This window comes from Microplitis mediator, chromosome 4 (assembly GCF_029852145.1).
Source record: "Microplitis mediator isolate UGA2020A chromosome 4, iyMicMedi2.1, whole genome shotgun sequence".
NCBI classification, from domain to species: domain Eukaryota; kingdom Metazoa; phylum Arthropoda; class Insecta; order Hymenoptera; family Braconidae; genus Microplitis; species Microplitis mediator.
This window is the reverse complement of record NC_079972.1, coordinates 1,300,958-1,327,681: the sequence shown is the minus strand read 5'-3', so window position 1 is coordinate 1,327,681 and position 26,724 is coordinate 1,300,958. Positions and strand designations below refer to the sequence as shown.

Below are 26,724 nucleotides of genomic sequence, written 5' to 3'. Positions count from 1 at the left end.
AGTTTTACTAAAGACTAAAAACTAATAAATCATTATTCGATATTACAAAATTCATAGTTTATCGAATTACATATTAACTGGTACTTCATTAGCATGAACATCATCATTCAATCTAGAGCCGATATGTTATGGATCAGGCAAATAATATAATATTCATTATAAAAAAATTTTATAGTTTGCGACTAAACATTGGAGCAAATATTATTAGATATTTTTCTTGTTTAGTATTGCATTTTTCAAACTGTTTACGATAACTTTGTTATCGAGTTGACATTTTAAACAATAAATAATAAACTTTTATCGGCATAATTGCTGGAATATTCTTTATTATATTGTGGCAATTTTTTTTACTCCTACTACTACTGCACAACTACTAACATTTAAAAAAGTTGCTGTTTATCACGTAAACACGTTTTCTGGTATAAAAATGTTTACTTTTAAACGTTGTTTACGATATCTTTGTTGTCGAGCTGACATTTGAAATAATAAACAATAAAACTTATATCAGCATAATTGCTGAAATATTCTTGGTGATATTGGACAAGGTTGCTGCTGACGCAATTGAGTTTTCAGGTATAAAAATGTCCATTTTTCGGTTATCGGTACGCAGAAGCTCACAGAAATTCAACGAAGCATTACTGGTAAGAAATAATTATTTGTCTTTAATATTTTAAAAAATAAAATATTTTTTTTTTCTGCATAAAAAATATCCGGGGATAATTGTATAGAATTTATATGTTAAATAAGATTTTTTATACATATGTTAGGGTGGCGCAAAAAAACCGACTATTTTATTTTTTTCGATCTCGCATGAAAATTTGTTGGTTTACGATATTTTGAGAAGCATCTCCAAAAGTCAGCTCGATATAAAATTTTCAAGAGGTCGCTCACAAATTTTGAAAATATCGAAAATAATCGAAATTCGGATTTTCATTATTTAAATATAGTGGAAACCTAAACATGCAAAACCTCTCAATAAGACAATTTATAGATAAATTGAGAAAAATATAGATAGCCCGAACTGGGAATCGAACCCAGACCAATTCGGTATCGCGCCGAGTCCTCTACCAGTTGAGCTATCCGGCACTATATATATATATATTTATATATACTGCTCAACTGGTAGAGCACTCGGCGCGATACCGAATTGGTCTGGGTTCGATTCCCAGTTCGGGCTATCTATATTTTTCTCAATTTATCTATAAATTGTCTTATTGAGAGGTTTGCACGTTTAGGTTTCTACTATATTTAAATATATATATCCTAGCGGTTACCCACCCGCTTTGCTGGGCGTTTGTAATGTTAGATGAGTCTAAATATTGTTTTAAGTATTGATATGAACATCTAAGCATTATCGTTCAAACATCTGTAAATATTCTAATTTTCTCGCACTTTTTTATGAAAAAAAAAAATTGTAAGTGGTAAAACCACAGGATATAGAGTCAATTTTTTAAATTTCGACTAGCCTCATAACAGCCACCTTTATAAGAAAAAAAAAAAAAACACTATTGATTTAGGAGTAATTTTTAAACAAAAAATTTTTAATTGTATCGTTTTTAAATTTCTTATTGAAGGTCTTATAGTCGAAATACAAAAATTTCTAATTTATACTCCTTCAAAAATCTACATAAAATTCGATTCGTTAAAAAAAATAAAAAAACCAAAACCATTGATTTTCTCATGTTGCGACTAATATGCATTTAAAACTCCAAATTCTTATGTACTTTGTCAGAAAATGATACAAAAATAAGTTCTTGATGTCCTTACTAACGACTGGAAAAGCCGATCTTCTGATAAATAAGTACGCTATCGATTCTCTTGTTTCGTATATAATATTTATTTTTAACTCAATTCTGCAGATCTTTTGGGTAAAATACGTGAAAACTCATCCACTTGGTTTGGAATGTCCTAATTTCCTCTCTTGAAGCGTAATATACTATTAAGATGAAATAAAACAATAGCCGAATTTTATTAGGTTTCTTAAAGGGCTAATTTAGCCCCAGATTTTAATTTTTTATTTGTGGAGCATATTGATTACGAATACATGGTAGAAGACTACCCGTAGAAATTTAAAGCCGACATCGAACCTCCTAAGATAGTTCTTATTTCGGGGGATTGAAGTTGATTCTATTTCCACGTCAAATGAAGTCCAACTTTGGATCCCAAAGTGATATAAATTTCCATTTTTACCACCTTGGTGTTCAAAGTTGGGCCTAAAGGAAATAAAAATTAGGGTCGATTTTGGACCTCTACAACCTATTTATTAACAATAATAATAATTCTATTATTATATGTATTGCACACCTCAACCGCGAAAGCGTTGAGTGTGCTTTACTGTCACTCTCTCGCTCTCGGCCCTTTCACTGACTATTTATAACAGGGTATATCTCAACCTTGCCAAGTTTGGCCCCTTCATTAATTGAAGTTAATAAGGGCGCCACTGGAAGATAAGTCTCGGCCTTCCAGAACCGGAGATGTTATAATATGAAATGAGGGTCGTTGGAAAATATAAGAGTGAGGAGATTGAGGGATTAAATTTATTTAACACACCATTTAATTTATATAATTATTGAGTTTTATTCACCAAATTACAATTTTGCCCACCAGGTTTTTATATTCCTTATAATTTTTTTTAACAAGTTTGTCCACCGGACTTTTATTAATTACACGAACGAGTCCCCTGGACTTTTATACACTGTAAAAAGAGCGGTGTTAAAAATGGACTCGTTTTAACTCCGCCCGGTGTAAAAATGAAATTACACCGGTGTCGGAGGAGTAATAATTATTCACGAAAAATTTAGCTGCCATATTTTTTTTTTTTTATTATTATTATTTTTTTTCATTCTTTCTCTTTATCAACTACTGGTGGCAGCACTAGCATATTAATATATGTGAAAAAAAAGCGACATCTAATAGAAAAGACGGGATATTTAAAAAAAAAAATGTTAGTAAAAAACTATTAAACTGAAAATGAGAAATAAAAAAATCAAATTGATAATTTGTAAGTTGAATAAAAGTTCATAATAAAAAAAAACAACGTGGAAGAACTGTCAGTAAAGCACCCCTAGCGCTTTCGCGCTTGAAGTGTGCAATACATTAATATAATAATTTTGTAATGTATTAATAATATCATTTCTAAAATAATTATTATAATTATTGAATTTTTATTACTATAATTATAACCACCATTGCTATTGTTACTGTTGTTGTTATTATTAAGTTTTTCATCACAAATAATCAAGCCGCAACTTTAAATTTTGAAAATTTAAATTGAAAGTGTTCCAGTCATTGTAAACGCGAATTAAGGGGGCAGAGTCAGCCGATCGGTTCATGTGTGGCTCGGATGATCACCAAAGTTGAGCAGCACCGAGCGTGGTTACTGTTTGGCTGGGTGACCGCTTAGCCATGCATTGAGCTTGATCGGACGTCTCTGTGCTCTAGGCGCGGACTAAAGAGCCAGTGATCGGTAAAATGGGAATTTTATCGATCACTGGAACTTCACCTGCTCCGAAAAATGACAGCTGTACTGGCAAAAGGTTTTCTCTGTGGTTTCCCTTTGCCGCTATACTCCCACGGCAAAAAGGTGGGATATAGGGCATCACGTAATGATGCAGTACAGAAGCACAAGTCAGTCCACAGCCGCATGAAAAAGAGGAGGGAATAGAAAAAGATAGCGATTGCGATTAAAGGCAAGAAGTGTAAAAGGCATAAATATGCTATACACTGTAAACGCAAATTAAATTCAAGGTGATATGAAATATACGTATATTATAATTATTTCTTATCATATACACTGCTTAAAAGAAGTAATTGCTGATTGAAATTAGAAGTTCAAAAGATAATTTTAAATATTTAAAATAATAAAAATATTCTGGAATGATAAAAAAAAATTACAATTTAAATACTTTTACTTACTATTTATTAAGAAACTTTAAATTTAAATAAATATAATAAGTATCATGACATTGATTTTCTTAATCGAATAATAAACATATAAAATGATATTGTCGTGTCATTTGATAGATGCCATTGGTAGATAATTCATGAAAGCGTTAGATGAGGTTTTTCGACGTGACTTTTAGAATTATTGTCTGTAGCAAGTAAGAATTCAATATAATATTTGAATAATTTATTAATATTAAGATTAATAACTAAAGAATTTAATTTGTGTAAATCTAAATTTATTACGGGGTTCAAGAGGACAATAGTCGGTCTTAATTTTTGGTATCGTAATTAGCGGTTCAAAGTAGTACCTCACAGTAAATGGTAGGATCTTGAAGTTCATTGTCGGAGCTAAGGCGGCTTACAGTGCTCTAAATTGGTTCTATTTCGGTCTAGAGGGATGAATGTAGCCTTTAAATTTCGACTCGGGTAGAAAAAGTAAAAGGGGTAAAAAGTCAAATTTTTAAACTTTTTGGGGAGGAGGGGGGGGGGGTATTTTGCTCTAAGTATAAAGATTTTAATTTTCAACAGACGCGGGCTATTGGGAACAAAAATTTGGTAAAGGGCTAGAAAAGAAGTGAAATAAGTGAGATCCACTGAGTACACAGGGAACATGATATATCATGTTTTTAGATAGCCCACAGTTTGACTCAGCCAATATGTTCTTGCAAATTTCTTGCTGAGTTTTTCAGCGTTGATAAATATCCATCAACCAGCAACGAAACGTTTGACGGGCAATTTAACCATTAAACAAACATTGAGCTAGCATGGTCCCAATTATTAGGTAACTAGTTAGTTGACCACGACTATTTTTATTTGCGGATCTGTTGCTAACTTTCTGAGTATTCCCAAATACTTCTTGAATAGACAACAAAAAGTTTGACAAACAACGTCATTGTCTAACAAAAATCAAGCTGGCATGTTTCCTATCATTAGATAATTTGTTAGAAAATCAAGCCTATTTTTATTCGCAAACTTGTTGCTGACTCTTCAAGTGTTGCTCAATACTTCATAGATCATAAATAGAATATTTGACGGGCCACGCCATTGTCAAAAATGTTTAGTTTCTTTTCGTTGCTGGCTCTTTCAGTATTTCTAAGTCTATTCGTGAACAGCAACCAAATAAACTACTGCTTTCAGTCCATAAAAACCACTAGTTCATATAGCAGGGCCATCAGATTTCACTTCCCGATCGTTAGGATCGCTTGATTCTTTATTAGTATTTTGTTGCTGGCTCTTTTATTATTACTGAGTTAATTTAGGGCCAGCAACAAAATTAATGACCGTCCCTAGCTTCCGAAAATGCGTGTTAAGGTAGTAGGAACTTTCATCATTAGTTCTTGGCGGTTAGGTTCAGCTGATTCTTAATTATTCGATACGATTTTAGCGCTGTCTTTTAGCGACAAATTAGCAACAAATTTCTACCTATCGGTCTTCTTATGCAACACGGATTTTGCGAGTTCAGTGCTATCTTACGCATAAGCTAGCAGTAACTCGATTTTCTCGAAATCGGTTTGAGCAACAAAATCGGCTTTTCAGCAACTAATTAGCAACTATTTAGCGACAAATTTTGGCGCAAATTGCATGGGATTCTGCTCACTTTTCACTGCCAGTTTTATAGACCTTAAAATTTCCCAAAAGAGTCATAAAAGCGGATTATTCAAAAAAATTTATTGACGCCCATAGAGTTATTGAAAGACCAGCAAAAATTTTGAAAATTTTTTTTTCGCCGGTTTTCTTATGATTACTCCGGAACCGTGCATGAGAAAAAAATTCGAGGTCCAGATCTGAAAACAAGAAACTTGAGGCTACAATTTTCTTTTTTTAATTTTCTTCTACGACCATTTTTACCGAGTAACAGCATGTTGAAAATCACCTAAAAATTTGGGATTTTTTTTCTATCCTTTGATTTTTGTGACCAGTGTATATATATATGTATATGTATATATCTATATATATGTGAATGATCATTTTCATTTAAAGAATCCAAAAATGCATATGCTTTGCGAGAATTAAATTCAACAAAAGTTGAATGTCACAGCTCTTAGGATATGTGGCGCACTCTTTTTTTTCAATGAAAGTCATGGAATTGCATACTTTGTATTTGTTTTATATTTATTATAGTTTCCGCCTGAATTGACTTTACCCATTAGTTTTTTTTGCATCGATTGCAACGCCATAGTCAAGGTTTCGGCATAAGCACCCTTTCTCATCATTACTACTTTTTTGTTTAGTTATTTATTTTTATTACTAAACTGATGTCAGACTGAATTATGGCGAAAATAGACCGACCCCTACAAATGGCTCATAGTTAACCAAATTTGAGTGAACCTAACAGAGTATTGGCCATATTTCAGAAGAACTTGATTTTGACAAAGACAGGCCATCACAATTAAACTGTTATTCTATAACATGCACATGATGAGCTTGGACATTCATGCATTTCCGTAAACCTGATTCAATACCAATAAATGCAAATGTTCCATCAGTACCATTTACATCTTTCATGTTGACAACATTATATTTAGCTCCTCCAGTATATAAGAAAGTTTTTGAAGATGCAGGTAACCTAGGAAGCAATCTTGCTCGAAGAATTGCTAATAGAGAGTCAAGATGAACTTGTGCAATTCTATGATGTACTGCTCATTCTCGTAATTGCTGTATTTCAAGGTCTAATCCATTTATTTCCTATTCATTATTTGATGGATGATCCGAGTCAGGTTGTCTCTCACCGACTTGCTCATCAGAACTACTTTTATTAGAAGTAACCAATTCGGGATTATTATTGTCATTCTGCTCATATATTTCTCCTCGACTAGTATCATTTGAATCAATGTTTGAGTCGGCATTTATACTTGCAGCATTATTCTCGATCATATTTATATCTGATGAACTTTATAACGTATACCGTTTTCGAACTCGCGACGGAGACGCGAACAAATTCGGCAAACCGTGTGTGGTCACCCACGTGTATACAAAATTATAATTTATAAATAATAAATATATGACTCAAAATAATAAATAATTATGAATAAAATAATAGTGTGCCTGAACCAGCTCCTCAGGCTGGGTTAGTGCACGAAAGCGCCAGCCCGTTTTTAAAAAAAGGAAAAAAATAATACCAAATCAGGGGAGAGATCACGGGGCCAAATTTCGAGCAAGAATGTATGCACCAAATGGAAATATAACCAAATAAATATAATGAATAAAATAAATAAAGAATAATTATTACTAAAATATATACAGGAAATAAACAAACAAATGTTAGCTATCACTGGAATTCTTTTACTATATTATTTAATCCAAATATATTTATAAATATAAATTCAACAAAATATTTTTTTACATTACCAAATATCGTCTACTATACATTAATTCTTTACCATACATTTTATCAATTATTAATATACTCATTATAGCCAAATAATAATAATAAAAATCAAATTAATTAAATTATCCACTGGGGATTGAAATTACAAATCACAAATTTTACTTATCATACTCAATATAAAATTCATATAAATAAAAATACTAATTTCTTTCTTGATTTAATATTATTTGCTCTGGGGAGAGAGAGACGCGGGAACTCAAAATATATTTGGCAACACTAGGTTGCATACCATCAAATTACAAAATCAATTTTACTCAGAGAAATAATATTTTAAATACTATTCTAAGACAAGAAGTCAAATACGCTATCCTTGTCTATAATCCACTAAGGAATTTTCCGACGCATCTACGCACGTATACCAAACTCTGGGACATAAGTCGAATATACGCAACTTATTATTATTAATAACTCAGGTTCAATTATTAAACAATGACATATCGCGATCAACTCTACCGAGGGTCCAGCGATAGCCGATGCAACAAATGATAATACAATTGACTTACCGGCGTTGATAATGATTTACTTCTGGAGTGTATCCACAATAAACAATATACAAACTATATACTTTGAATATAACAAAAAATTAATTATACCAATTTAATTCTCTCTAATATTTAATTACTTTTATAACGGCAACTGGGCCAGAATAATTTCACTTAAAAATCGCGGACATCAACACGTCCTACCTTTACAATAGCCCGGTCCTCTCTCATTATTTTTCTGCGTCAGTTTTCCGAGGGATGAGTATCACTCACGTGTTATCCCCTCTAATGACCTCGGACCCGAAATTATCAATTAAAATAAAATATTTAAATATATTACCCGACCTGAGTTATATCATAATAATAAACTAAATAATATTATTCATCAATATTTATAAACATAATCATAATTAACCCTTTAAACATTAAAATAATAATCATTTCAGTGCACCACGTGGTGGGAGGGATATATTGATTTTTATCCCCACTATATCGACTTACTCTCTCTTCGATCGATATTTTTATACAATATATACACGGACGTGTATTACTAACTGAAATGAAAATATTGATTAAATACATCAAATTCAAAATAATTATCAAAACATAAACATAATAATCAATAATTCCAATAAATAAATCATAATTAAATAATTAATCAAAACAATATCGATACTTAAATAATAATATTTTATAATAAATAAATACGCTTTATTAGCTAGGAGGTGTTGTTAAATTCACGGCGAAATGGGAAAGCGCGCGCAGCGATTCACGTTTGAATCGCTACGTGATAACTTGAGGAATCATTTTCATATTTCACTGAATGATGACTATTCTCTTGTTGATAATATTGATTATGTAATTTTTTAATTGCTCGATATTTTTGTTCTCTTAGCCTTGTTAAAGCTAATTTTCTTTTATGGTTGTCATTCATCGTTTCAACAGTAATTTATAACGTAATCAGTTTTATGCTTGTAATGTAACGAAGTTCTAAAAAATTAAAATTTTTTCATTATGAGCATTTAAAAACTTGTGATTCAATAAATTAAAAAAAATCAAAACTTACTTGCTTAGTAAATATGTTTCTTTATATATGTTGCAAATAAAATTGAACTTATTTATCACTTATAAACAATAACACAAACTCCTGATTAACCTCAAACTTCAGTTTTCAATGAACCTTGGAGTAATGTTAGCAGATAAGGTAGTTTTAAATTTAGAATCCAAGCTTAGAACGAATCTTATCATACGCGTGGAAAAAGAGCTAACAGCAAGGTATATTTGAAGGTTAGTTATACTCTAAAGACTTGTCATAGAATTCATTCTAATAACGACCTAGAATAAAGCTTATAAAACAATGCTTAGATGTTAAGCTAGAATAAAGCTATTTTTAAGTTTCAAACTTGTCCGACTAAGACAATTTTCTATCTGGGGTGTATGAAGATAAATAAATTTAAATGATATATTTAATATTTCTGTAAGTTATTAGCTAAATTGGGAGCTCCCAAAGCCATGTATTAAATTTTATATTCTAATAAAAAAAAAAAGAGAAAAAAAACAACCACCCACGTAGCACGCTTGGCTACGTGACATCTTTAAGATATCGATTTTAAGGGTGTTTTTCGATCTATCAATAAAGGCATCAATATTTTGGCAAAACAATCAAAACAGAAATTTAGTCACTGTAAAAAAATCTGCTTACAAGACTTGACACAAGTGACGACAAAAAATAAATTACAAATAACAGTCAAATAAGTCATCTAAACGATTTTTTAATTAAAATAATTTTTTTCAGGCGAGAAAAAAAAGAAAAATTTTCTATGACTCCTAGGACTGACATCTGTATGTCTTATTTATATTTAAGAAAACTTGGCTTTGAGACAACAAAAAAATTGTCTTGTCTTTTCAAAAGATATCTTAAGGTTGATTCTGTGCTACTTGGGTAACTTAAATAAACACTGCAAATATTTCTTTAAAGGACTAAAAAAAAAAAAAAAAATTAATTGTTTTTAAATACTTTGATAATTCAAGTCCGTAATCATTTCATTAAATTCATTATTAAATTTTTCATTTAATTAATAAACAAAAATCGAGTTATTAAAAATCCGAAAAAAAAAGATATAGATACTAATTGTAATTTTAATAGATATTATTAATAGGCATGTAGGAAAAAAAGGAAAAAAGACAATTGAGATATGCAAAAATGAGCCATGTATTGTTATTTCAATATTTTTAACATGTAAAATTTATTAAAAAAAGCTTGGATTTAATTAGTTATGTCATTACGATATCCGCAGCCTACCATATAAAGAAGTACATGTACATAAAATTGAAAACGGTGCTTTTTTTATCCGGTTACTTCAATTATCTCAATGCCTGCGACTCGTTTATACATGTAGAATATAATGACCAAAGCTTGGATTTAATTAATTATCTAATTAAGATATCCGCAGCCTACTATATGAAAAAGTACATGTACATTAAATTAAAAACGGTCCTTTTTTTAAACCAGTTACTTCAATTATCTCAATGCCTGCGACTCGTTTGTACATGTACAATTTATTCAAAAATGCTTGGATTTTACTAATCATCTCATTAAAATATCCGCAGCCTACCGTTTGAAAAAGTACATGTACATCGGATTAAAGAGCCACTACTTGTTTATCAGCCAGTAGCTCTGTTACGTTCTGGCTTTAATTATATTTAAATAAAAATTTTAAAATTTCTTTTGATAATATATAATAAAACGTTGGTGAAGAAAAATTCTTCATCAAAGTAATTACAGTAGATAAGCGATTTCTGCGAACACCGTCGTGGCCCGTAGTCTAAACTCATGACGAGGCATGAGACCCAGGCCTCGACGACGTTCGCTAGGGTAACCTGAGATGCGACGTTGGACAATTTATAATTTTATAATTTTCTGTACTGGATCTGCGGAGACAGAACAGGCAGTCAGCCGATGAACATCTAAGTCACCGGACCTCGGTCCGGTGACTGACTAACTCAACCTAATATTTTATTAATTAAAAGATACCTAATTTTAGTAAATGTGGTGTACCATTTATTATGTAACCCTAATCAAATAGTTAGTGAAAAATTCTTAATCACTTATAATCGACGACGGACACGCCTGGGGTCGATAGATACCCTAATGATGTCAAACCTGAACATTTAAATTATTAATATAAATTTATTTATATTTTTAATTATTCTGGGGTAATACCCCAGAATGTAACAAGCTCTATAATTATAATCCCGCCTTTAATTTCTTTGTACATGTTCAATAAATTGAATAATTTTGGATTTAATTGAATTATTTAATAAGATATGCGCAGCCTACCATATGAAAAAGTACATGTACATTAAATTAAAAAACGGTCCTTTTTTTTCAACCGAATATTATAATTATATCAATGCCTGTGTCACTTTTCATTGATTGAATAGCTTACAATTAATTCGTACATGTACATTAAATCTAATAAACCTTGCCTAAATACTTGGTACTTCATTGTGTATGTATTTCCGATATCGTGTACGCATGAGTAAAAATCGTATAGGGTTGACTATTGGAAAATGAAAGGAAGTTAAGTTTGATACTTAATTGAAGATGTACAAATTATCTTCGAAATAAATAGGCAATGATAATACTATTAATTGCACAAATTGAATTTTATTTATCTAAATATATTTAACTGTACACGGTGTGAATTGGTTGTAAAATGAGTGATTTTTATAAATTAAATAGCTTATTGTTGAAGATCACCTCTAAAATCGTCATAGTACTCATCGTTGTTGATTTGTTGGCTACGAAGTTTTTTTATAATTTCAAACTTATTAATTCTTTCAAAGGCTGCTTCAGCACTCATTCCCTCAGACATCATTTTGTTATTCAAATTCTCCCAAAATTTTTTAATTTCGGTATTCGACTCCACGGTCGTTTTCTTGGCTTCCCGGGTCGAATAAGTGCTTTTTTGTATCTTTGTTATCGTCGTTCTGTTCTCCAAATACTGAGACTTCAAAGCATCTGAAACAAAAATTTTCCTAAGAATTAAAAATCTCTATTAGTTTTTATTGAAATATAACGGAAAATTTTTTTCCTCGATTGTGCATGTACAAACGTTTAAAAGACATGGTTAGAGGTAAGATTATTCAACAATTAGAAGAAATTAAGTTTGTGTTGTTTACTGTGCATGAGCTCGTTATTAAAATATATAGTTAATGATAATTTTATTAAATGTACCGTTGAGTACGTTTGTCTTACAAACTGTACATGTACATATTATTGAAAGATGCGCTTAAGGGTATTATTCTTAAACACAAAAGCTGAAGTATGTTTTGCAACTTTCCAAAATTGAGCTCAAATTTTGTTTAGTTAAAATTCATTCACTTTCTAAATTATTGTATGCTGTTATTGAACAATGATATAGGACTTTTATCACATTGCAATACTCACCTATAAAAGCATTTGGGTGGCAATGCTTTGCTAGAACAGCATTGAAATCCCTGTGGAATGATTCCAGATGGTTGTTTGTTCTGTCATCCAACATTTCAAATACAGAAAATCCTTGAGGCTTTATTTTTCCGAGCCAAAAATTTTCATAATATTCAAAATATCTGAAAATTAATTCTCCAAATTTCGTAGTAGCCTCCATCTTTATAATTTTATAAACCAATTCTATCATTTCTGGGGGTAATAAGGCTAGAAGCTTCAATTGGTGTAGTACAATGAAAATGTCGGGAACGGTTTGTTTGTTTTTTTTTTTTTTTGCCTATAAGCCCGAACTCTTTAGCCTTACAGAAAAGTGCCTGAACAAATTTTAATTAATCATTTTTTTTTTTTTTAAATAAAATATCAAATTATCTTCCCTGCTTAAAAAATCCTATAGATTCTTATAGCTGTATGTGCAAGGATCTATACTTAACTATAGAACTCATTCATTCTCATAAAATATCTATGGGAATTTACGAGAATCTATTGGATTCTATGAGATTTTCTAAACAGAGTTGGTACAATAAGAAAATTTAAACGTTAAAACTAAATGAATTCATCAAAACTCACTTGAGCGTAATGAAAATAGCAATGCCTTGCCACAATATCCGGAAATGCTGATTTCAGAGCATTGTGCAATCCTTTTTCATAATCGGACATGTATGACTTCGGAATAAAAGTCGGAAATCTTTTTTTTAATAAAACTGAAAATATTATCATAGCATTTCTCTGCTTTGTTTGTCATCAGTATATTCATACATGCAATAGGCTAGAAAGCAATAAATAAATTATGAATAAATGATATTTTTTCAGCTTATTTACATACTTCAAGCGGTAAGGAAAAGATTTTTATTCAAGTATATGAAGATTTGATGTTTGTGCGGGTGAGCTAAGATAATTTGTGTCATTATTAATTGCAATTGTATTCCACAATTTGAAATAATTTAATTTTTAATACGTACAATCGATAGAAAGATTTTAAAAATTGAAAACCGTTTGTTAATGACAAATAAACGCTAACAATGGACTTAGCTGCCATATGTAAGTAGATAGTCTTTTGTTTAAAGAAATAAATCGGCGCGCGAATTATCATCAATTTTAAAGTAATAGAAATACGTGATCAAAAAAAATCAAGGTTTCTCAGTCTTGTGATCAATTAAACTAATAATTAAATTAATTATAAATTTTTATGAATAACAATACGTACGCCGTATTAATATCGATTTGATGTCAGTTAGTCTACAACGTACATGGACACTATCCTAAAAAATGAGTTGAACAAGAGTAGAAAAATAATCAAATCTACTAATATTTTTTTAAGCAATGTACATGTGACTATATCCTTAATATACCGCTGATACATTCCAATATTTGAAAAACACCAAAGACTGTGAGTCAACAGGAGTTGGAAGCATAAAAAATCTAAGTTATTAATAATTTAACTAATTTATACACTGCATTTCTTAAAATAGAGTAACAATAATAATTTATGCGATACTTATCCCTCTATTCGATATTCAATTAACGAGTATACATTTACTGAGATAATTACAGTTAGTGTAGGAAAATGAAGACACTTATTTTGAATGCAAGAATCATTAGTTCATTGAACCATCACTTTTTTTAACTCAATGTACATGTACAAGTTAATTGCATTCACTTGGGTCATACCAGTCCAAGCCCATGTGCTTGCTCTACTGACGGTGAACTTACCGTCATTCACGCTAACTAACAAGAAATGGCCGCACATAAACGGTCTACAACTCGCTGATCCAGACTTCTTAACATCACGACCTATTGACATCATTCTGGGTGCAGCACCAGCTGCACACATAATCAACGCTAAAATAAGGAAGGGTAATGACAATGACCCCATCGCTCAGTCAACGACGCTTAGCTAGATCATCTATGGATCTGTGGACACCGCTACATCAAAATTGACAGCTTATGGTCATCATGTCACTGTTGATGATCAATTACAAGACTTGCTGAGCAAGTTTTGGTATCAAGAAGAACCACAGACAGAATTCGCTATACACTATAATGAAGATGAAGAAAAGTGTGAACAACACTTTGTCAATACACACTACAGACAGTCTGATGGTCGATATGTCGTTCGCTTGCCGCTTAAATCTCCTCCAAGTCAACTGGGTGACTCGCTACGAGCTGCACAATACGCTTTACTTCGTCTTCGCAAACGTCTGGACAATGATCCAATCTACAAGAAGTTATACTACGACTTCTTGAAAGAATATGAAGACTTGGGACACATGAGACGCGTAAAATTAAAGGATTTACCGCCAAACAGCTACATGTTGCCTCATCATGGGGTTCTTAAAGAACAGAGCACCACCACCAAGCTCAGGGTGGTATTCAATGGGTCATGGAAAACAACATCAGGTGTATCAATCAACGAGATACTTCATGTGGGTCCCAAGATCCAAATTGACATCAGTGATGTACTGATCCGCATTCGCTGTCATCGCTATCTATTCGCTACTGACGTAACTAAAATGTTTCGTCAGATCGCAGTTGACAAGGAAGATCACCATCTACAGTGCATACTCTGGTTTGACGAAGATGACATCTCAACAGTATTTGCACTCGCTACGGTTACGTATGGAACAACATCAGCTCCATATCTCGCTGGAAGAGCACTTTTACAACTCGCTGAAGATGAAGGAAATAAATTTCCGAAAGCTGTTGAACCGCTGACAAACACCCGCTACGTTGATGACATCTATGGAGGCGCAGATGAACTCGCTGAGGCAATTGAAGTTGCTCTCGATACAAAAAATATGTGTGCCGCAGGATGCTTCCCGCTTGCAAAATGGGCAAGTAATTCAATAGAATTACTGTCTCAAGTCGCTCCAGTCGAAACCCAAGAAGATACACCACGAGAACTTGGGGATACTACAGTAAAAGTGCTTGGATTAACCTGGAATTCTACTCAAGATAAATTCCAACTCGGTTATTCGCTACCAGAAGCATCTCCAACTACTAAACGCACAATTTTATCTGAAATTGCTCGCTTGTTTGACCCGCTTGGGTTTTTGGCACCTATCATCGTAAGAGCCAAGATGTTCATGCAGAAGCTATGGCTGCAGAACTTCGATTGGGATGCTACGCTATCACCGTTGCTTCTTCAAGAGTGGAATTTGTTTCGAGATGAACTACATCAGATCTCGAAGATTCAGATACCTCGCTGGAATCATGTAAGGACTGGTGTATCGATTGAATTACATGGATTCTCTGACGCTTCTCAACTCGCTATGGCTGCTGTCGTCTACTTAAAGGTTACTGACGCTACAGGAAGCTCCAATATTTCGCTAGTGTGTGCCAAAACACAAGTTGCACCACTGAAACCAATTTCAATACCAAGAATGGAGCTCAATGCCGCTGTCTTACTCGCTCAACTGGTACTCTACATTAAGAATGTCTTGAAACTTGAAAATGTACCAATTTTCTTGTGGACAGACTCCGCTGTATCCGTAACGTGGATACGAAACAACCCCGCTAGATGGAAAGTCTACATTCGCAACAGAGTTACCAAGATTCAAGAATCGCTACCAAGTGTCAATTGGGTTTTTTTCCAGGGAAACTTAACCCAGCTGACTGCGCTTCAAGAGGTTTAACAGCAGCTAAACTAGAACAGCATTCGCTATGGTGGACGGGACCTAAGTGGCTCAGTCAATCAAAAGAAAACTGGCCATCTTTTGACATCCCTACGCAGACGGTATCACATCTTGAGGAACGTCCAGGTCTGGTTTTTACCATCTTCAAGGCAGATTCACACCCGCTACATACGCTACTGGACAAATTTTCTAAGTTGTCACCACTACTTCGCACGCTTGGTATCTGCCTACGTGCCATCGCTAAATTTAAAAAAGTGCCACAGCCCACATTGGCCACACCACTCTCTACAGTTGACCTGGAACTCGCTAAGACTTTGCTGATCAAGTATACGCAAAGTCAGTACTATTCACAGGAGCTGAAACTACTGAAAGATGGTGATTCTCTACAACGAAATCATCGTCTCGCTAAATTGATTCCCTACGTCAACTACAATGGAGTACTCAGAGTCGGCGGTCGCTTGAAGAGTTCTCTACTCGATGATGATCAGAAAAATCCAGCTATTTTACCAAGATCATCATGCTTAACTACGCTACTGATAGAACATTCGCATCAGAAAACATTCCACGGGGGAACTCAATTGACTCTCGCTAATCTACGGAGATCTGTCTGGATAGAAGGTGGGCGTGTTCCAGTCAGGTCTCACATTCTTCGCTGCGTCGTGTGCACGAGACATAGAGGTGTTCGTGCACAACAATTAATGGGACAATTGCCATCCGCTCGTGTAAGACCATCTAAAGCATTCTTACACACTGGAATAGACTACGCTGGGCCAGTAACACTGAAGACATTTCAAGGTCGAGGTGCGAAAACTTATAAAGGTTGGATCGCTGTATTCGTATGTCTCGCTACGTCCGCTATACACATTGAAATTGTCATCGACTATTCTACCGACGCTTTCGTCGCAGCATTCAGAAGATTCACTAGTAGGAGAGGCGCCTGCAGTACCCTATACTCGGACTGTGGTACAAATTTTGTAGGAGCAGACGCCACGCTAAAGAGAGAATTCGCAGCAGGATCGAGACAGCTACGGGAACTTCAGTACTTACTCGCTACAGATGGCACAGACTGGAAGTTCAACCCGCCAAGTGCTCCCCATTTTGGTGGCAAGTGGGAAGCAGCCGTCAAGTCAATCAAGTTCCATCTTATTCGAACTATTGGTGAATCGCTATTGACTTACGACCAACTCGCTACAGTGCTAACACAGATTGAAGCTGTGCTCAATTCAAGACCGATCGCTCCGCTATTTGAAGATCCTGCAGACTTAACCGCTTTGACTCCTGGACACTTTCTCAATGGTGAACCTCTAATCGCTGTACCAGGACCGTCGCTACTGGAAAACAATACCGCTACGTTGTCACGCTGGCAACAATTACAACAAATGTTCCAGACATTCTGGACTAGATGGTCGTCCGAGTATTTACAACGACATCAATCAATCTCTAAGTGGCATCATCCATCTAATATCATCAAAGTGGACTCATTAGTCCTGCTGACTGATGAGAGGTTCCCACCATCAAAATGGCCACTCGCTAGAGTACTAGCATTACATCCAGGACGAGATGGGTTGACTCGAGTAGTCACCCTGAAGACCGCTACAACTGAACTTGTTCGACCAATCGCTAAACTGTGCGTGCTGCCAGTTCACTCTCCAGATGACAATCCTGTCGACACCGTCACCAGCGCTGGGGAGAATGTTCAGTCAAGAGCAAACTCGCTACCACCTGAGAACGCTGAGCCTCACCAATAGGTCGGCAGCACTTTCGCTATTTGAACTTACGCGCGAGATCTTGGCCAATAAGGAAAATCCATCATTCAAATCAATTAGTTCCAACAATGAATAAGAGAGTTCCGACATGAAACGCACTCATTGGCTTCAGATCTCAACGAGCTACGTGGATTTTCCCTATTGGCTGAAATCTCGTTAGCGTCGCTTTCTAATTTTCTTATTGGTCTACCGCTCTGACGTCACAAGGAAACCGATGTGTGGGTTTCATATACGACGTTTTCTTCAATTAATTATCAACGTGCTCTTCTACAGTTCACCTCGTGTGCTAAAACCGCTTATTAAATCCAGTATTTCTTTTGTGCTAATTAAAAGTAAACCGCTCAGCTAATTACTCTCAATAGGTAGTCAGTGAATTGAGGCTGCTATTTATTGGGAATAAATAAATCGTTCATTCACGCGTAATTAATATTGAAGTAATTCCGTGAATATAACCGCTATCAACCACGTGTTGCTTTTATACGTGCGTATTAAGTTTGCATTCGCTACCCAGTATTATTGCCGCATTCGCTACACAGTATTTTCTTACAGTTTAAGTGTATATAAGTGTAAATAAATCTATAATTTATATTTGATAATCCTTGAGTAATTTTTAATTGTTTTAAACCTTCACGCCACAACCAGATCCAATTTAGTTACCCTCTCATTTTACATAATTAATTCGCTGTTTCAATTTTACAGAGAATCCCAGTTTTATTTGTTTTATGTAGCTCTCGAACCGCAGCTATGTATAATGCTGTTCGGGAATTTATTATTGAAAGCGCGGGTGAAATTCAAAATCACTTGCGATGTGTTGTAACTGATTTTGAAGCTGCCATTATTTCCTCTATAAAAAACTCTTTTCCCTTAGTGCAGATCAGAGGATGTTGGTTCCACTGCATAAGAGTAAATAGCTTATTTCTATGGTAAAAAATAAATTCAACACTAAAGGCTTTTATATAAGTTAATCTTTCTTTTTATTCAGGCTATGACACGCAAATCGAATTCTTTACGACTTCCTCGCGACAATGATCAAACGCTCAGAGAGGCTTGGGCATTGCCTTTAATTCCACCTGAACTCTTTCAAACAGCTATTGAGCTTATTACTGAGACAGCCGAGCAGATTGAAGGACAACATGAAAACGTCGTAATGTTCATTTATTATTTACTTCGACAATGGTTACCTTTGGCCAACATTGTCTCAGTGTGGAACTCACCTTGGCGGACCAACAATTTCGCAGAAGCTTTTAATCGGCATCTAATATCAAGATTGAATGGAGAATATCCTTCATTATTTACATTCTTAGGTAAGGAAAAAAAAATTAAAACTTTAAATATGGTTTGATTTAATTAATAAAACTTTTACAATAATAAAATCAACATACCCATATATTATTGACAACAGAACAGCTAATTAGGAAAATATTTTTTAATTTCCCGCTTAAAAAACTGGAAATTTTCGAAAAAAAAAAGTTATTAGTTTTGGTCGGAACTCTATTTTTTTATTTTTCTCCTTAGTATTTCATTTATTAAAGGCATTCTTAGACAATGTCTCCCACTTTTTAAATCTGTCCAATCTTAAACTGTCATAAGCGCATTAAAATTTTATTATCAAACTATGTAATTAAGTAATAAATTATTCATATTTAATTTTTTCAATTTTTTTATAGCACAATTACAATATATTATCTGTAATATGGAGATCCAATGGGGACGTTTAGATGCCGGAATAGATATAAATCGTCAACGCCGATCAAATCAGCGTCATCACGACATCCGCATTCAGAATCTTCAAGCATCCTTGAGATCTGAAAGGTACAACAACTCAGCTAATTAATGTACAGTTCAGAATCTGAAAGTTCATTTTTTCATTAAAATACTACAGCTCTTTAAAAAATAACCTGAAGATTTATTAGTATATTGTGTGACAAGGGATGAAACAGACGAGGGTAAGGTTGGCTGCCCGAGCCACAGGCGAGGGCTGACATCACCCGCAGTCTGAAATCGTGTTTTATCCTGAGTCACACACTATATTTTTCATGATTACCTGCATCGGAACTTGAAGATTCAGTGTCAGCAGCCAGTAAGAAACAAGTTAATTTCAAGCCGATGATGCGGAGAACTGTTAGAGAATGAGACATATGTGATCTACAGTCACTTATTAAATAGTAAATAATACAAAAATATTATTTTCACTTATTTTTTAATAATCTTATTTGGTTAATGAAAACTGACACTTTAAAAACTAAAATAAATAAAGTCAAGTGACAAGTAAGCAAATGAGAGTAATAAGTCTGCAAATGAACATTAAATATAACTGACACCGGGCAGAAACACAATTGTTTCTTCCCTATGGAAGAAACACGCATGTTTCTGCCCGCTGTGAAGGTATTTTTGAATTACGAATTCGCGAGCAGTTGTTTGCAGCATCGGCTTGAAATTAGCTTGTTTTGACGGGCTGTAGAGACACTGAAATTTCAAGTATCGATGCTGGTATCATGAAATAGTATATTACACACCTAGGGAAGTAAAGTAAGAAATGTCTCAGATCACATGTAATTGTTGGCCGAGCCGAAACCGGGAATATCGGGAATTATCCAGGAATTTAATGCAACTGGGAAATATCATGGAAGTATCAGGGAATTTCGAAAAGTATCCTGGAATTAAATTGTAACAGTTGAAAATTTAAAACATCTTAAATTATACACTAGTTATAAAAATTAAGGGATACTAAAAAAATTTCAAATTTTAAAGTGATTTTCAACAGGTTATAACTCAAAGGAAAATGGTCATACGACAAAAACAAAAAAGGCAAATTGTAGCTTCAAGTGTCTAGTTTTCTAATATGGTCTTTAAATTTTTTTATTATGTGCGATTCCGGAGTAATCCTAAGAAAACTATCGAAAAAAAAATTCACCAAATTTTTGCTCGTCTTAAAAACGGTCTTCGAGCTTCAATAAATTTTTTTCGATAATTATGACTGATTTTTTATTGCTCCAGAACCGTGCATAATAAAAAAATTTTAAGACCCAGATCAGAAAACTAGACACTTGAAGCTACAGTTTGACTTTTTGTTTTTGTTGTACGACCATTTCCCTTCGAGTTACAAACTGTTGAAAATTATTAAAAAATTTGAAATTTTTTAATATCCCGTAATTTTTGTAACCAGTGTATTTTGAATTTATTTAAATCATAAAATTTCTTATTCCAGATTTTTAATTAAAATTTTTTTTTTTTTGGCAGGTGAACAGCTGCCAAATATTGGGAATATTAAACATCTCAATGTTATGCTGCAGGATCGTTAATCTATAAATTATGTTATGAGTGTAAATGTAGCAGACGTCACACGAATTTAAAAATATAAATAATTACAGTAAGTAATTTTTAAAATAATAGTTTTGAAAAATGCACTTATCAATTTTAAAAATTTTTAAATACGCATATTTTTTAAAATTATATTTATTGATCAACTAACACTCATTAACTAACACTAATTAAATAAATAATACTGTATCTATTTTTTTCAAGAATCAAACATCAATTTGCCACAGTTTGCCGATTTACAAGATCCAGGCAGTAACCCCAGACACCGCACGTCAACTCCTGCAATCAATACAATGAATGATTCGCTGTTAGTAAGAAGTCACCGCATCTCCCCATCATCGTTGTCAAGCCTCCATTTACGTCTCCTAACGTCGTCACGAACAATAGGAAGTCGCACCTCTCCGCTGCCATTGCCTCTACATTCTGATGGATCAAACTCACCGTCGTCCAATCCTGGACCATCGAGCCATGGAACTCAGCCTTCACAGGTGTCCCAAGCAACAGGTCGTATCTCCCCTACACCGCTGTCAGTCGAATCTCAAGATCCTCAAGATTCTAATGGTACAAGTATTGAACCAACTCCTGGAACATCAGGTGATAGGCTGCAGCCTTCGAAAGTACTGATGGACGATACTTTTCTGCTAGAATCTGATATGAGTGAAGATGAAGGTAAATATTTATCTTCACATATCATATTTAAAATATGATAAACAAAAATTATTTATATATAAAAAAAAACATTATTGGTTTTTAGATACTCCAGCAAACGTGGTAGTTACTCCCCCAAGCCAACCGTCAACATCGAGAGGAGTATGCTGCTTTTGCTATGAAGATCCTCCAATAGCAGCCTACAATCGATGTGGTCATCGCTGCGTCTGTGAAGCCTGTTTCAAGAGGTTATTCGATGGGTCTAATGCAGGTGACAGAGTACGTTGTTATATATGCCGTCAATACTCGGACGCCGTCATACAAATTTTTGATGCTTAGATTAGTAAATTTTGTTCTCAAAATTTAGACATAATATTTGAAAAATTTGTATTTTTAAAATTTTTTTTTTGTTTTTTATTTTTTTTGAGTACCATTTGAAAAAAAAATCTTATATATCCAATTTTTTTAAGACATTTCATCACATGATATATCGCCTTGCTGATGCCAGAAGGACTTTTATTTTTATAGGCTCTTTTGCCTTTAAGGAGATCCCAAAATCCAAAAGAGCCTAAAAAATATGTCCTTTTGGTATGAGCAACGCGATATTTCTAAATATACAAATATGCTAAATTTTTTTTAGAAATTTATGTTCGAAATTTCGGAAAAAAAAAGAAACACCAAGAATATGTGTTCTTTTTTTGTTTTGATGTGTTTTATTGGGGCAGATGTAGGGCACTTTCCAAGCTGTAGGAAAGCAGCCGGTTTTAAGCTCTTAAAATTTTTTTTTTTTTTTTTTTTATTCTTTTTTTTTTATTTTAAATAGTATTATATAGAAAAAGGGTTTATTCATCGCCCTCCACTAATACATTGTTAATAAAGATTAATAAAGATTAATAAAGTAAATAATTAATAAAATGAAATTAAAAAAAAAAGGTACTTGTTTACAATCACTCCTCCACCTGTTTGTATCAAGCAAAAAACCAAAATTATGCAAATTGCCAAGAGACTTGTTTCATTCTCTGGCATTTGTCGGCGCATTAAAGATGTGTTTGCTTATTTAGGTGTTATTTAAGCATTAATAAATTGTACATGTGTACCATAGGTATAAATTAGCTTGATTTCAAGATTAAGTTTGAAATTTTTCTGTTCCGTGCTACCCTGCACCATTTGACATATTTTTCTTTTTATTCTATGTATTGACTCTTAAGTCAACCACCAAAACTTAAGGTATATGCCTATTTGCCATAATTTCTGTAGTTTCGTCCTAAGTACGTTAACGGACTCGTCAGTAAGGCTATGTTAACGTACTCATGCCTTAGACTACATCTCTTACTAGTACGAGCCGGCGTGAAACTGTGTTGCGGGCTTCAGCCAGACACTATACTAGCAAAGGAAGGCGGATACCGTCCAAACTACTTGTAACCAAGCGCTAGGTGAGCTGTTGTACACCATTAGTGTATTGAAATAACAGAAATATGTCAATTTTCCACTATACAAGAGCTCAAAAAATATTTTAACTCTTAGTTAGACCTTTCTATCGCCACCGTCCATCTTACGGTATTAATAAAATTAATTATTAGTATTTATTAGAAATTTATTAAATTTATTTTGGAAAATCAACATGATTTTTGTCATTTTTGCTCAATTTTGCACACTTTAGTTACAAGGTTCGGATAGATATCTTGTGTTATAGACATAAATGCATACAGAAAATTCTTTCCGCCGTGTAGCAGAACACGTGGAAAAAGTTTAATTATAGATCTTTAATGTGTAAGCACTTGGAACTTTAGAAAATGTGTGGAGTCGCTATTGCCAACAATTACCAAAAAAAAATGCGCATTTAAAAAATTTTGAAATTACGGAGTGCATTTTTTATAAATACTATTTTTTAAATTATTTACTCTGTTTTTTTATAATTTTAAATTTGTCGGATTCTGTTACATTCACAGCCATGTTAGATGTATGGTATTTATTAATATATAAGAAATAATTTTTTTGTACTTGAAAACATTAGTCACTTTTGTAAAACATCTGTTGATATATTTCAATAAAAAAACTTATAACATAAATGTATGTAAAGTAATTATTTACATATTAATTAGTTGATTAAGAAAAGAATATCAGTGATAATAATAATTTCTTTCTGTAAGTATATATATATTGATAATATTATGACATTAAAAATAATAGACAATACTTTTTATGCTATTCTTTCAATAAACAAACTACTTTTAAAAAAACTGTTTCATTTCTATGTATAGTTTTTTAAATTCACCACAAGTGCAATTACAATTTTTTCTATTATAATAATTTATATTTTTAAAAAATAATATATTCCTGGATATCTACGATTTTCTATACCTGACAAAATAAATTATTCTAAAACTTCTTTATAAAATTAAACAATTTATTATTAACAAAACATATTTTCTCTTAAATAAATTGTACCTATTCCCACGTAAGAATATCAATATACGTCAATTCATAATTATAGACTTATAATAATTATATAACTTTTAATACAGTATTAAGTATTAAATTAATTAATTAATTAAATAAGCCGTTCATTGTATAAACGTTATTTAGTAATTATTTTTTATATAACATTTAAATTATATCTCATTATCTCAATTTATTACTAAGATAATTTTAAAATATTCACTCAGCGCCATGTGACAATGACCGACTTACACACTTCTTTTTTACCGACACTTGCTCTCTTATTGGCTAAGCCATTGAGTACAGTTGTCATTGAGTAAAGTTGTACTTGAAAAAAAAGAGACTTGAGTACAGTTTTAAAACAAAACTGGTGGTTCAAGAACAGCTTTTGAGTACAGATGGTTCTCGAGTAAAGAAATCCTGAGTAAAGTTGTCATACTGCCGGAATGTGTGGTGTCGGATTACACAGTCCAGACTTTTCCAAAGCCATTGTTCGTTCACGTGTTCTCGGCGTTCACTTGCTGTCGAGTAGCTACCAATAGCGCGTCTCGTTTGTGTATCTCTTGCTTCATTGTGATTAACTATTGTGATTTAACTAGTTAAAAAATGGTAAAAAATTTAATAAAAATTATATAAAAATAATAATAATAATAATAATAATAATAATAATAACAATAATATTAATTTAATTTGACGTTTATTTGCGATTTTTATTATGGCGTCCTATTTTAAAAATTGTGCGACATTCCAGAGCTTCAAGGATTTCGAAAACAAAAAAAGAATTTTCGAGCTGGAGTCTGGAAATATCTTTAATAACAAAAGGACTGTGTCACTGGATAAATTTAATGGTTTTGATAAAAAATTAAAATATTATTCAGTTGAGTACAAATGTGAGCGAGGTGGTGAACCACGAGTTGTAAAAGGAAGCAATTACATGTAAGTAGTGTGCACATTGTTATTTTATATAAAATTAAAAGTGTAATATAAATAGTGTAATGTCGATATGATACTGAAATAAGCAGATTATTAAAATTTTTTCGCCTTTTTTTTTAACAATTAAATTTGAAGAAAAAAAAATTTGCATATGTAGAAAATAAAAAACAATATAAGTGCAATTTTGTTAATTTTTTTTTTTCAATAATTTATCGATTTTTTAGATATCCTAGAATTATTAAATTTCAGCTAATTTCAATATCATGTTAATATCATACTGAATTTAGCAGACAATTGAAAGTTTTTCGCCTTTTTTTTTAATCAATTAAATTTCAAGAAAAAAAATATGGATATGTAGAAAATTGAAGAAACTATACGTGCAATTTTGTTAAATGTTTTTTCAAAAATAATTTATCATTTTAAAAAAAATCCTAGAATTATCAGACGTCAGCTAAATTCAGTATACTCTTGATTGCAGGGTTTCCATGGCTCTAAAATATCCCAAAAATTAGCATTTCCAATTTTCTAAATAAAGTGTACATGTACATTATCCAAAATATTAATAAATTTAAATTATATAAATTATAAAAAAAAATTATTTATTATTATTTTAAACATTTTATCTCTTACAGAAGTGACAAGCTTGGATGCGAGGCTAGTTATATAGTGAAGGCAATCGATAAGTCGACTCTACAACTAGTTTCATTTAACGACAATCATAATCACCCCAAAAATTACGTGAGTAATTGAATAAAGTATCCTTGATCCTGAAAATTCATGAATAATAATAATAATAATAAAATTTTTTCAGATTCCTGTTCATATAATTTGTGCGGATAAACTAGATGATGCTGAAAGCGAACAAATGAAGTCTATAATAAATAAATATTTCAGTCAAATCCAAGACAACAAAAGGAAACAGAAAGAAGCCGATCAATTAATTGAAGAGTTGAAGTTAATCAAAGAAAATAAGATAAACACAGTGAAAGAGACTATTAAACTTAAAGATTGCAGAGTTAAATTAAAGGAAATTAACGAAGAACAGACGATAAAGAAGAGAAAGAGAGAATTAAAAGGGAAAAATACATCCGGTTTAAAAAAAATTAAGAGCATTCTCTCTGTGGGATCCGGAAATGTACATACTGGAATGGTGGAGGGTGACGAGACCGAAAACGAAGTTCGTGACGTCGATGGTGGCGGTGATGTAAACAGTGCCCTGAAAAATAACAATACTAGAGAAGTAGAGGACAAAGACTTAAATAGTGATGTATGCGTTGCTTCGATACCTAAAAAACCTGCTGATGGACCTACTGAAATGGTGGGGGCTGACAAAACTGATAACGAAGTTCGTGACGTCGATGGCGACGGTGATGTAAACAGTGACCTGAAAAATAACAATACTAGAGAAGTAGAGGACAAAGACTTGAATGTTGATGTATACGTTGCTCTGATACCTAAAAAACCTTCTGATGTTAAAAAAAAATTCCCCGGTGTTAAAATAACGCTGCCGCCGGTGTAAATATTATAGACCGGTGTTAAAATGTTTTTCTGTGTGAGTATTTGTTATATTCGATCACTACAGTTAAATAGCGGTTTTATTAATTAATTAAATTATTGGTGATTGAAATGGTGGTAGTAAAATTGTGTAATTTTTAAATAAATTACGTATAACATAAAT

At 32.8% G+C, this 26,724-nt stretch overlaps 2 protein-coding genes across 6 annotated transcripts; both read left to right on the top strand.

The window, feature by feature from the left end:
• Window positions 1-615: 615 nt before the first annotated feature.
• LOC130666763 (uncharacterized) lies at window positions 616-22,804 on the top strand. 5 transcript variants are annotated; one of them, XR_008989745.1, is made up of 8 exons: window positions 616-641; window positions 18,405-18,608; window positions 18,688-19,009; window positions 19,373-19,517; window positions 20,226-20,372; window positions 20,946-21,075; window positions 21,231-21,695; window positions 21,781-22,804. XR_008989745.1 is itself a non-coding variant. In XM_057468015.1 (7 exons), exon 1 carries the CDS (start codon window positions 15,825-15,827, stop codon window positions 17,685-17,687), a length of 1,863 nt encoding a protein of 620 aa, XP_057323998.1. In that variant the 5' UTR covers window positions 15,676-15,824; the 3' UTR covers window positions 17,688-18,608; window positions 18,688-19,009; window positions 19,373-19,517; window positions 20,251-20,372; window positions 20,946-21,075; window positions 21,231-21,695; window positions 21,781-22,804. The 5 variants fall into 5 exon arrangements, 3 of the variants coding, with proteins under 3 accessions (XP_057323998.1, XP_057323997.1, XP_057323999.1); XR_008989746.1 differs by having other exon boundaries at window positions 618-641; window positions 18,574-18,608; XM_057468015.1 differs by lacking the exon at window positions 616-641 and having other exon boundaries at window positions 15,676-18,608; window positions 20,251-20,372.
• Window positions 22,805-24,559: 1,755 nt separating this feature from the next.
• Window positions 24,560-26,673, top strand: LOC130666898 (uncharacterized). Its single transcript, XM_057468223.1, has 4 exons — window positions 24,560-24,604; window positions 24,865-25,049; window positions 25,679-25,784; window positions 25,858-26,673. The coding sequence occupies exons 1-4, from the start codon at window positions 24,560-24,562 to the stop codon at window positions 26,563-26,565; spliced, it is 1,044 nt and encodes a 347-aa protein (XP_057324206.1). The 3' UTR covers window positions 26,566-26,673.
• The last annotated feature ends 51 nt before the right edge of the window (window positions 26,674-26,724 follow it).

Bases quoted from the DNA above. Each gene is read 5' to 3' on its own strand.
- LOC130666763 (XM_057468016.1), top strand. From the start codon at position 15,825: ATGGAAAGTCTACATTCGCAACAGAGTTACCAAGATTCAAGAATCGCT.
- LOC130666898 (XM_057468223.1), top strand. From the start codon at position 24,560: ATGTGTGGTGTCGGATTACACAGTCCAGACTTTTCCAAAGCCATT. The intron at 24,605-24,864 runs GTTCGTTCACGT...GCGACATTCCAG, and splicing joins CAGACTTTTCCAAAGCCATT to AGCTTCAAGGATTTCGAAAA. The intron at 25,050-25,678 runs GTAAGTAGTGTG...TATCTCTTACAG, and splicing joins GTAAAAGGAAGCAATTACAT to AAGTGACAAGCTTGGATGCG.